This window comes from Brienomyrus brachyistius, chromosome 15 (assembly GCF_023856365.1).
Source record: "Brienomyrus brachyistius isolate T26 chromosome 15, BBRACH_0.4, whole genome shotgun sequence".
NCBI lineage: Eukaryota > Metazoa > Chordata > Actinopteri > Osteoglossiformes > Mormyridae > Brienomyrus > Brienomyrus brachyistius.
Window position 1 is genome coordinate 22,454,735 of NC_064547.1, and position 12,450 is coordinate 22,467,184.

Consider the following 12,450-nt stretch of genomic DNA (forward strand, 5'->3'; position numbering starts at 1 on the left):
TCATTTGCTGCAGGCAGCTGGAGGAGTTCTACCCGACCCGACCCGCCGCGCCCTGCCCCACCCCATCAGCAGGGTGACACATCCAGCCGGAATTTTCCCTGCCAATTTTTTATTAAATTTATTTCCTTAAAGACAACCAAACGCTGTCAAGAGCCGGATGATCTCATCTGGGTTTTCCTGTTATTCCACATCAACGGTCCAGCAGAAATGACGCTGAGGATTCTGGGAGCCACTACCCAGGTCTCTGGGAAGCGATGAGCATGATTAGAAAAGTAAGCTAAGGTCTCTCCGAACCCCATTTTACAAGAGGCGAGGGATGCTGCCGTCCCCCTCCATGAAGTATGGGCTGCGCCATCTCGGAGCTGTGGGCGGTTTGAAGGTCCAGCCTTATTTTTTTTTGGATGTGGGGGAGGGACAGAAGGCTCAGTCCTCCCAGGGACCCCTCCCAGCACTACAGTCTACTCCATGCACCACGGGGACGATGTACCTATAAAACACTCGCTGGGATGAGGGGTTTCGTTTCCCCCGGCGCATGGAGAATGAGGTTGCTAGATTCCGGAGACCTCCATAAATCTCCCCCCCCCTTTATCCCGGTGCTATACTGATAAGCTCAGCTGTGGTATAGCCAGAGTAACACAGCGAGGGGGCCGGAGCGGGGGGCGCACAACACGCTAAAAACGTCTACCCAGACAGCCACAGTAACTAATATAATCATTTTTAACACACACACATTCAAACGCGAACCTCGCACATCAAACACACGCATCATAACATCGAAATGCTCTTCTTCTGATGATGCGTATCGCAGTGCCGTTTCTACGGCGATCCGAGGTGCCAGGCGAGGCCCTCCAGAGGATCAGCTGCCTCGACTGCGAGAAAGACCAGCCTGAATGCGGACAGCGTGCCTATCGCAGGGCTCGCAGTCAGTCACTCAAAAATAAATATGAGCACATTACACTTTTATTACACTGTCACGATTACAGAATGGAGCCGACTTCACCATTTCCCCAAGCGAGGATTTTCATTTTCATCACCAATCATCTTAACGCTGCTCTTTTATTTGAAATGTTTAAGATTCTGCTCCTCTTTACACAATCCCTCATTATCCTCCGCACCCACATTAACTAATTAGAGAAGTTAACACATCCTGACATGAACAATGGTTCTGGCGGGTGAGCCAGAGTGAGCGCGCAGTCATATCCGCGGTGATTCAGATTGGTGCGCACACACAGGTTTGTAGCTATATCTTTGTGGGGACTCCATTCATTAGGGGAAAACCCTAATAAGACAACCTTAACCCCTACCCAGCCCTGACCTTAACCATAAGTAACCAAGCAAAATGAGACTCTTGGCATTTTTAGTTTTTTGATTGCATTCACAGATCTTTGTGGGCATGGGCACGTGCATGCACACACGCGCACACACACACACAGGCTGGGGGGGCCTGTAAACTAATCACACGGCTCTGATTAACTGCCCTATTCTGTTGGAAGGTGCACGAGCGAGACTCGAACACGCTCAAGCGAAAATGGAAGCGCACTTGACACCGCTTGAACTCTGATTCCTTTCAGATCGCTCAGGGAGAAGCAGGACGGCGTTTACTAGGGGAAATGAACCATATATTGGATGGCGCAGACCCGCGGGTGACCTGCACGTGATCTGCAAGGCCTCGCACAGGGCACCTCATATAAACTGGGCTCCGTGGACGTTTCCTCGCTGACTTTATTTACAGGTCGGCACTGCGACAGCTGACAGCACAGGGGCATCTTCTAACAGGCAGATACGTTCAGGTCCATGACAACAGGAACAGTGAGGATGAACACAAACAGACTGCAGGGCCCCTGAGGCAGGACACTGCTTATGATGTCCGGGGCTAAGCGGACTCAGGACAGGGGACAAGAGCTCAGCATCAGCATCCCAGGCTTGGAGATTAAGGTGCCACAAAGAAATTCCTTCAGTCTCTCTCGTTATAAGACATGACTCAATTTCCTCCCGCGGGTATGCAGTGTCATCAAGAAACAAAAAAGAATAAGTCTTGTTTCAATCAGTAATTTAGATCTTGTGGTGATTATTTTCCTCCTAAAAGAAAGAGAAAGAAATGCGGGATGATTAGGGAAACCAAGCAGATCTTATTTTCACATCCTTGTTCCTTAAATGCATAAAAACAAGAGTCTTCATGTCACATGGTCACCAATTCAGAAATGAGCGAGTTAATCTACCGTAAACACCTTCTGACGGTTCACCGTAATCTGAACGCAGATTAACTCTACGGATTAGCTCCATGGATTGGAGCAGTAGATGCAGGTTAATTACAATCATCAACAGTGTGGCTAAATTAAGAAAATACAGTTATTCTGAGACAGCGTGAAAACACATATATTTTCACAACGTTGGATATACTGTAAACCTGCTACTTCTGGATGGTTATATAACAGATGGCCTCCTCTCCCAAAGTAAATGTAAAAAACAAAATGGGGTGGTGGGGGGGAAAATCACAATAAAATAAAATAAATAAAATTCAAATGGCTAACAGCATCTTTGCAGTGGACATTTTTCTCTGTGAAAAACACTGATAAAATGACCACACACCAAAACACCTAAATAAATGGATCCCAAGCCAGCACTGTGGGACACATGTTGCTTTGACCCGCTGTGACCCTGGGGAGGCCCCCGCAGTACTTTTTATAGGCTAGAGTTCACATGCAGCTTCCTGGAAAAACTGCCACACTGTAGATGGCGCAACTGAGCTCTCCCACACGCTCAAACAAAAAAAAAAAGCGACAGATTTCTGCATGTAACTTAATCTGATATAACAAGTAACATATAGGCCCTACTGAATTAATTTGCCAGCTACCACAGGACACGCTTAAGTCCCATTTCGGTCGGCTGAATGGAGAGAATTATGGGAGCCTCCTACGCTGCAGGCGTGCCTAGCGACCGCGGGAAGGCATTCCTGTGGCTGGCGATTTGGACGATGGCGAAAGCCACATCCGCAATCATGTCCGTAGGGTGCAGCGTTGAGAAGCGAACGCCGCCTGCTGGAGGGCGTGGGGACAGCGCGACTGCCAGCCAGCTGTCCCAGCAAACATCACAGCACCACATCACTGCAACTGCGGCTAGATAAAACGCCCCAGCTCACAGAACACATTTACCACGGTGCCGCTGCATGCCACGCTGATCGGTAGAATCCCATCCCAAGCAAAACCCAAACAGGACAGCTGATATATTTACCATTTTTGCTGCCTGCTCTCACAGGATGAATACATCTTGTCCCTCATTATTCCAATTTAACTGTAATTACTATTTTATTATCTCAGTGCACAAGCAATATTTCTGCTCTGATTTAAAACAATCCTTGTAGCAACACATCCTAAACATTATAATAAAATCACCAAAGCAAAAACCATTTAAAATAAACCCAATTTAAGTTAGTGGTGCAAGGTGACAGATGTTAGAGAGGCATTTTTAATAGGGTTAATTTCTTCCCATATATCAGATGTCTCCCGTCAAACGTAACGATTATCGCAGTAGCGGTTACGGTTTTCACACGGAAACACACTTCGCTGCATGCGCAGACTCGCACCCCCACGCCCAGGACAGGCTTGTCTAGATGCGGAGGAGGCAGAAGAGGAAGATAAGGGGGAGACTGAAGGGGTAAAGCAGCCGAACTCCCTGACTGGCGGGAGCTGTCTGCCTGCCTGAGCTCGCACCGCCGTCCGCCAGCTCGCTCTCATGTTACGCTCATCCCTTTCAGATACCTCCAGCGTCTCCTTTCCGGGGTGCAGATGGAAGAAAATACACACCCAACGGCAAAGCCAGAAATTATAGCGCAGTATCTGTAAGCACGGACCGAGGCTGAAAGCAACTGGGGATTCATGGAGATGCCGACTGGTACTTCAGACGGCAGACGGAGGGGTGGATGGAGGGACGGGTGCATGGGGGGGATGGATAGCGGGGCGGATGAGCTTTGCCCTCACAGGCGTTCCAGCTTATAACAATATAAACATTCGGATGCCTGTAATGGCGGCTGCAGAGAGGCACACGCTCCCATCACAGCTAAAGCTTACAAGCCAAGAAAAGAGTAAGAGACGATGCAGACTGGAATGGATGAGGAGAAAAACGTAGGGGACCAGCGAGGAGCCAGTCTCAGTCAGGACGTGCGTGTGTGTCGTGAGCCGCTGCCCCCATAATGCTTTGCATTAGCCTGACATTTCAGCCGCGGCTGGGGACCGGAGGGATCAGGGGCGGGGGGCAGGGCAGGGTGCAGCACAGGCCCAGCCACACCCCGGGCAGATGGAGGGGGGCAGGAGTCTGCTTGTTTTCTCCAGCGGGTCACCGCAGCTCCTGGGATGAACTGTAAATGTTTCTAAGGCCCTGTGGTTAATGGAAAGGTTACGGCACTGCAGCATGGAGACTACTGGGGGATGTCTGTGTGTCTGGAAGTGATTTCAGAGACTGCACGCATGCCAGATCTCTGTCTCGGGGACCGGATGTGCCGGGACAGCAGGACGCTGCTGGACCATCTAGACCATCCTCACCTGGTGCTGGCATTCAGGGCGACAGCTGCGTCCTCCTGTACGTCTCGTTGTTGATGGACAGCCGGGTCAGGCGGGCACCATAATAGTCCACTATGTAGTTGGAGCCATCCGAAGGACCCACAATCTATGGGGGCAGGAACCAGGGAGACGCGAGACACGTTATCCTGGGCCCAACAAGGGGCTGCGCAGAACAAGAGAGAACACGTCCATTTTATTCATCCCTGCTCTCCATGAGACAGACAGACAGACGTGTATATTCAGGTAAAACCAAGTTTAGGGGTTAGATAGCGTTCAGCCCTCTGAGCACTTGGGATTAAGAAGCCCTCCAGCTACGCGCTTCAAACAGACGACCTCCTGGACGGACGCACAGACGCTAACCCACTGAGCCACACAATGCATCACTGAAACACTTTTAATCACTCATTAGGAGCCGGGGGCTGGTTTTGAACCAGACGTCCACGCAGCATTTATTCCACTGAAAACGAAGCATGAGTAAGAATATTCATGCACACGACCTGAGGACAGGCGTCACGCTTCTGAACCGGAGCCCGGTCTGCCTCGGTCTTGTCGGCACAGAAACACTGGGCGCCGTCCAGGACGGAGATCAGCTTGTATCAACGTAACTGCGAGAAGCTGACACACACCGACAGGGTAATGGCTTCCCGCGAGCTCGCCGCGAACACCTGGCCTCTGTGGACTGGCTCTGACGGGAGGAGCCCCATCTGGTGCACAGTGCCGTGGGGGGGGGGGGGGGGGGGGGGGGGCAGGGAAAGGCTGACTGTGATTGAAGCCGACTCTGCGTTAAACAATGTCAAGGTTAGCGATGGCTCGTGTGTGAATAATCTGGGGTAACCGAGATCAGCCTCTTGCCTGCGATCTGCCGTCATTCGTGGTATAACAATGAGGGGACTGTTTTCACAGAAATGAATACGTTTGTTTCTCAGCAGAAACGTACAGGCCGAGGTAACTCAGTCACTGGTATATAGACGCACCCGCGCGCCGTCCCTGCGCTCCTAAGGGGAAGCTCCCCTAAACTCTAATTTTAACGCTATTCATGGTTCCAAAACCCAACAAAGGGAAACCATCCAAGAGTCGGCGTCTTTGTGGGGACCAGGCCTCAGAATATAAATATATAGCAAGTATGGCAAGGACAGCAAAACCTACAGCGGCCACACGCACCCACACTCATATACATACATATAATTAAATGTGCTAGGTGTTTATTCATTACTTCTCAAAGAGGCATTTCCTTGTCGGCGCTGCTCTTAGCCAAGGTAGTTATACTTAAAATATGGCACTTTAGCAAGTAATAGCGCACATAAATGGGCTCTGGGGAAAGCAGCGTTTTATCAGCGGTGTCACTCTTTAAGGCGACGGCGGTAGCACCCGGACGGAGTACAGCTAATTGGGAATGTAAGCGCGCGGCAGTGCCCTGCGCCAGGGACACTCCTTAAAAGCATTGCTCTCCCAGGGCCCTCAATCCAGCATTAACCCAACAATAAACACCGTCGGCTCCCCGTTAATCAAAGCCACGGCCGCCGCCCCATAAAATCACTTTTTAAATAATAAAAATGATTTCTTATTTATTTTTTCTGCTGGGAAAAGCTGCCGGTCTCGTTTGAAGAAGACAGATTTCTGAAACCTGGAGGAGGGGGGCAAAATATTATTTTGCAGGGCGGGGCATCTATGAGTTATACATTTAAACCGCTGCGGCCAGACAGGCCCCCAAAACCGGCGTGAGAACCCGCAGGCCTCTGGTGTCTGCGAGATTTATGCCCTGATCCATTCTGAGATTAGCTTAATTCATTATCTGCAGGGGGGGCAGCACACAGAAAACCGGCTCATCTATGGCCGACCAGATGATCAGAGAAGCTCCACGCTAAAAGACGGCGGCCGATCCGACAAGCTGGATCCCTCTTCAGGCCTTTTCTTTCCTCTGTGCAAAAGTGAAGCTAAACTTTACTCCATTTCCACCCCCAAAATGAGTGGCTTGGGCAGGCAAACACCCACAGCTATATTCAGCTCTGTAGATCAAAGTGACATGACATGAATGTCAAATGGTCAAAATACAGTCATGGGAGCCTCATATAAAACGGACTTACTGATGTTTTTCTGCGTTTGGTGTCTGTTACATACATCCATCTCCCAACTGCTTTCCCAACACAGGGCCGGAGGGGTGACTATTGCATTCTTTTCTAAAAACAAACTGTCAAACAAAGCGGAGCCCCTGAGTGAGTCCGTTTCGGGAGGCAGCTCCTGGTGCATCGGGCTGCATGTAGCTCACGCTAAATTGGGACCAGATCGGCATGTTGTTTTCCCTGTAGTTGCACTGGACACATTAAAACATCCTTCAGCCAAATTTAAATCAGTTCAATGTTTCTCCAGACCCCACACGCCTCAGTGTAAACTTTGGGATGGGGGGTGGGGCAAACAAATGGCCTGCCTGGCTTTTCCTTCTGTCAGGCCTCTGAGCCTCGGGGGGGGGGCAGTGCTGGTTTGGCTGCACTGAGCTCCCTGGGGAAACATGCTGCAGTCCCCAGTGATGCTGCCGGCAAGGAACTCCCCAACACACAGGTGGCAGCGAGCGTCTACAGTAGCGTGCTGTCAGGGTGCAGGAATTATAATGGGGTACAATCAAAGGAGGACATTTCAGGTCCAGAACTCTTTACACTCAACTGGTTGGTTGAAACAAAATCCTGGTTTGGATTTTTACTTTCTGGACCTGAAATGTCCACCTCTGGGTACCATTCGCATTCCACCTAACCCAGGCGTCTAGTTATATCAAAGGCACAGAGCACTGCCTGTCTCTGCACACAGAAGCACATTACTCCTGACCTGCACTTCCTCAAATGAAGCTGGGTCACATCCCATAACTTTACTCTGGCCCCATGCTTCCCCAGACCCAGGGGCCATAGAGCAGAAAAGCTAGTGCGGTGAGGGCCTGTGGTCCAGGGGGGAGGAGCCCACACTGCCTGCCTCATTTCCTGGGCTGCTCCATCTAGTCCGGTCACTCATCTCTACACATTACTTTCTTATGCTTAGCACAGTGTTTCCCAATCTGGTCATCAGGGACCCAGAGACAGTCCACGTTTTTGCTCCCTCCCAGTTCTGAACTGTCTGGCAAGGAGCCGGGAGCAAAAATATGGACTGCGGGTCCCCGAGGACCAAGTAGGGAAACACTGGCTTAGTGTACCGCGAGCAGATGACTATTACTCTTCTTGGAAAACAGGCTAAATGGGCCATTGTCAGACAGACACTAACATTTAAAGACGAAATAACAGTCATCACTAAAAAGACAGCATCACATTAATCAGGGTCTTTACTGTTCGATAAAAATGCACCCAAACCCTCCAGTGCTGTTCACCTGCATAGAGATCAGCATGAAGTCCACCAGGCTGCCGATGCCACAGAAGCCCCACAGTGCAGAACTTCAGCAAACCTAGAGGAGAAAAGCAAGTAGATGCCAGTTGGTGGGGTGCGGGGGGGGGGGGGGGGGGGGGGTTGCACTGCAAGCCAGTGCTGTAACATACAGGGATTTTTAAACTTTATTTTCTGCCACAAATACAGCCATGTGTGCCGTTTGCAAACATGAGCATGAAACATTCAACAGGGCGAGTACTCATTTACTGGTCCTGTTTGTTTAAGAATCCCTGTTCCTAACTAAAACCCGCACCACACATGCAGATCTGCCTGTTTACAACATTGACGAGTCCTCCTCTTCTCCTTGTACTTCTAACTCCAACGTAAGCATGGCTCCCTGGGTGCTGGCTCCATCCTCCGGCATTAAGGCCTGCTTAACGCGCTGCTGTGCCCATTCCTGGGCCAGCTCGCCTCCTCGCTTTGTCACCGCCGCAACAGCGTGCAAAAAAATCCCTCCTCGCCCCACGTTCCGGGCACCATCCGGATACACAAACAAAATTACAATCAATTTACACGGGGAAAAAAGCTTCAACCCCTGCGAATGTAACGCAATTACAAGGAATTATCATTAATATTCCTGCAAATTGGCCATTCGGCGACAGCTCCGCCACTGACTGAAGTGTCCATTTAGAACGAGCTGCCATGCCTCTGCGCCACAAAGCCGGGCCCTCGCAGCCCGCCGACCAGCCGCATCTTAATGGCTTAATGTGGCACAGCGGTGCCACGGCTCGCCCGCTGCCAGGCAGGGCCAGGTGCTGTGCCACGCGGGGACCCGAGCTGGCTCGCGCCCGCACAGTGTGAACTGCCATTCCTGTCCCTGAGCGCCGGAAACAAAAAGCCCTGGGACAAGGGAGGCCTTTCATCCGCTGGGGCCTTTGTGATCTTGCAGGTGCTTAATTAAAAATAAGACCTCAATCAGAAAGAAAAGGAGAGGAAAAAACATACATGCTGCTTCATGCTTGACTTCAGTGTTTTGATGTATTTCCCATTTACCGACTGAGTGCCTCTGGGTGAGATAATGGTGGCATTATTTCGTTCTTCACGGGAGGAACCAGCTCCCTTCACTCTACCGGGAGGGTGCAGGGCACAGACTCTGCTTATTAATCCCCCCACCCTTCACAAAGTCACTTTCCCAGCCTGGGGCCCCCGAGCCTGTTTTTTCAGCCCGATTTCACGGAGCAGAAGGCGAGCGCTCCGTCAGGCCACCCCAGCGCCCCCCCTCAGAAGACTGGGCAGGTGAGCTCCTGTTCCTGTGGTTTACTGGACTGGGCTCTTGTTCCCTTAGGCCCCAATGAACGACGCGGAATAATAAAATGCCAGACCAGCCATTACCTAGCCTCACTGTGTTCCGCCAGGTTGCATGTCCCTCCCCATCTCCTCCACACGGGCAACACACGCCCGGTTGCCATCAGCATCCCTAGCGGACAGTGCAGAATACCCATCCAGCATACTGAATCGAGTTAACAAAACGACCATGGATCTGGAGAGGATACGACGACCTTTAATCCAGCTTTTAACTTTAATAAAAGTATATTCGTGAAGACACAATGGTAAACTGGGTATAGTTTTGTGCAAGTCAAATGTCTGAAAAGCTTGTGTACCATTTGCTGATGCCTTCCACACAAACACTATGGCTTTCTTTGATGATTTTGCAATATTCACATGCCATACCTCATAATAAGCATTCCTCTGCATTTGATGCAGGTATGGCTTGCAGTTTTCATTAAAAAGGGGGAGTTTTATGTTTGCTTGGAAACACTCCTCCTCCCCGCCACACAAGGGAGATGCTGCACAGAAAGCCGACAATACCTTTGGCTTTTACCATGAAACAACGGACCATGGCAGGATATTCTATGCAACACCTGAGACGGTGGGATGTTGCAATGCAGGCCCACCTAAAGCAGGGTATCCCAGGTAGAAACGATCGGCCCCCAGCCAGCCCAGGAAGAGAGAGAGAGCCACTGCCACTTTGTACGAATAGCCATTCCTGAAAGGCGAGAGAGAGAAAAGAAAAAAAAACAATCAAAACTGTGCTTAGTAAACATTTCAACAACGCCAGTTATTTCATTTAAACTGATACTGGAGATAGGACATACACATTTCGACAAGGGATACTTTTGTTGAATCCAACTTCCTCCCCATTGAATTTAAAATGTGTCCTGTTGGGAAGGCGGCAGGTGACATTGGGGGCTGGCAGGCATTCCACTGAAACCACAACATAGATTTCAATAAGAGACAAATGAGAAACACATGTTTTATAAAGTGCTATTTTCTATATATATGTTCCGCTAATAGACACTGATTATAAACTGTAAAATCCTTGCCTCTCACAGACACACGTGCACACACACAGATTAGGACTGATTCCAGACTACTGCTTTTCAAGAGGAACCCCTAATTCCCTTGCTAAAATTAAAAGAAACCTGCTTACCCCAGGCCAAAGAGTTCTTGCAATTTTCAGGTTCTTGGGTGGCATCATCTATTTTAGGGTCTTTACACCGGTATGTGATCAGTGTTAAGGAAACTGAGATCACTTCAGCATCATTTCAGCATCCCATGCAGAAACACCCACTAACGGGCTTTTATAGATATACATATACAGTAGGCAAATCATATATAACATGACAACTATTGCCAAGATTCATCATTCAGAAAACCAGCCAAAGAAACCCCTCTTCAGAAAGAAGGTAAGATCATTCACCTTAAGTGCCCTCAAACGTTCAGTATTTATTTGACTAACTCGCAAAATGTATACGTTTTTATACAAATCAAAGAATCGTGACAAAATGACAATTAATCTAAATAGATGCTTATATTAAACTCGCTTCCAGTTTATTTTATACAAACGTCTTTAAGTTGGTCTGGTGTTTATTACATTTATGAATATAGCTCATATTTCCATTTGAAAATGCCTAAATCACAATCATTCAGAATGATTTATACAACTGCGAATTGTCAATTTTCAGCATTTAATGTTGATTTAAGGTTAATTCGGTTTGCCGTTTTAATTACATACAGTTGGTGTTGGTGTAGATAACGCTTACGATGTTTCTTTCAAATTGTAAGATATGGCATTAATTTAAAAGACTTTTTCAGACATCACGAAATTAAATTACTGGCGGAATTCATGTTCACCGGCTAGATGTATTTAAGCATGCATCCCATATTAACGGTATTCTTAAATAAGGGTATGCGTCACAAACAATGTTTGATCCAAATCAATAAGTACTCGACTACGGGCATACTTACAGATGTCAGACTTGACTACGTATGCCAAACAGGTTGGTAAAAATTAAAAGACATTTTCACTATACCGCAAGTTAGTATTAAGCCAGTCTGCTTGACAACAGGCCAACAAACCACATCGCTCAGGCCATAATAACGATTTGCAGCTCGATTTCTGAACCTCGTAGCAAAGGATATTGTCCCAGGCGTAGGTTTGTGCAGTCTTCCACTTCGGTCGCTAACATACAATTTAAATTACAATAAATTAAACAGAACAAAAAGAGCTGGAGTTGGGGATATAAACAAAGCGACATCCTCCAGTAAGCCGCCATATTGGCGCAGTTTCCTAGCCACGTGATCGATGAGAACCGCGTGACCTTAAAGGGACCGCGCCACGCCGACCGTCAGACCCGACTTCTAGTCAGATTTCCACCTGTAAGAATGCCGTTGCTAACTACAGCTAGCAACGCACCGCAAAACAAAGCGACATTAAGGTTATCCGTGACAGCCAGCTCGCGTTAAATGTGACTGCGGGTGCCTTGCCATAAAAGGAAAGTTTGTCAGCTAACAACAGGTTAGCTCGCGAGCGGAGTCCATTTCAACTGACGTTAGCCCAGCTAGCTAGCTTTATTAGTAGGTGGAAACCAGAGCTGACCGATATGTTGGAAGCGTTTTTGCCTCTGAGTAACTTACAGCGTGCACCTGCTGGTCAAACGAGATTAATGGATACAGCTAGCTCCCCACCGTCTGGTAAATAAGTAACTTTAGCGCAGTTAGTTAGCAGGCTACATTGGCTTGACCGATATCCGTTACCATAGTGACTGTAGTTCAAGGCTCACTATTGCGCAACGCGACAGCACTTCCTGTTTCAGGTGAGGCGTGGGCTGTTCACTTCCGTCGGACAGGTAAGGATCGGCGAGCTTCGCAAATGTCTGCCTTCATGCTTTCTGCCTACTTCATACCTAAGTGCGTATCTGCCAGCCGCAGTTGACAGGCTTAACGGGGTAGATTGTTAACCAGCTACAAAAGTGTAGTTGTTAGTCGCGGGCGGCGATCTGCGTTTACCAGCAGACAAACTACAGGTTAGCCAATCAGGTGGATTTGACAACTTGGATATCATTTTCAGATTTGTTTATAGAAACCAAATTGCCAGTAGTGTTCTGTTTAAAAAGTTTTGTTATTAAACATTTGCCACGTTTTAAAAAGGTACTTGTATAATCAAAGTTTAAAAGTATTTAGATTTTTTAATAGTAAAACATATTCGCCA

At 48.5% G+C, this 12,450-nt stretch overlaps 2 protein-coding genes across 5 annotated transcripts in view; one reads left to right on the plus strand and one right to left on the minus strand.

The window, feature by feature from the left end:
* Nucleotides 1–942: 942 nt before the first annotated feature.
* Nucleotides 943–11,563, minus strand: tm2d1 (TM2 domain containing 1). The gene is given in 8 exon segments (XM_048976467.1): nucleotides 943–2,079; nucleotides 4,539–4,662; nucleotides 7,903–7,953; nucleotides 7,955–7,977; nucleotides 9,854–9,945; nucleotides 10,055–10,163; nucleotides 10,390–10,460; nucleotides 11,379–11,563. Coding segments are annotated over 7 exon segments (594 nt in total). The 5' UTR covers nucleotides 11,516–11,563; the 3' UTR covers nucleotides 943–2,079; nucleotides 4,539–4,551.
* Nucleotides 11,564–11,949: 386 nt separating this feature from the next.
* Nucleotides 11,950–12,450, plus strand: part of patj (PATJ crumbs cell polarity complex component) — a 34,433-nt gene continuing 33,932 nt past the window's right edge. For 2 of the 4 annotated variants that reach the window (XM_048976449.1, XM_048976452.1), the window contains exon 1: nucleotides 11,950–12,088. The gene's annotated coding sequence lies outside the window, so the exon portion shown is untranslated. Of the gene's footprint in view, nucleotides 12,266–12,450 lie in introns of all 4 variants that reach the window. The other 2 variants (XM_048976450.1, XM_048976451.1) reach the window with 2 other exon arrangements.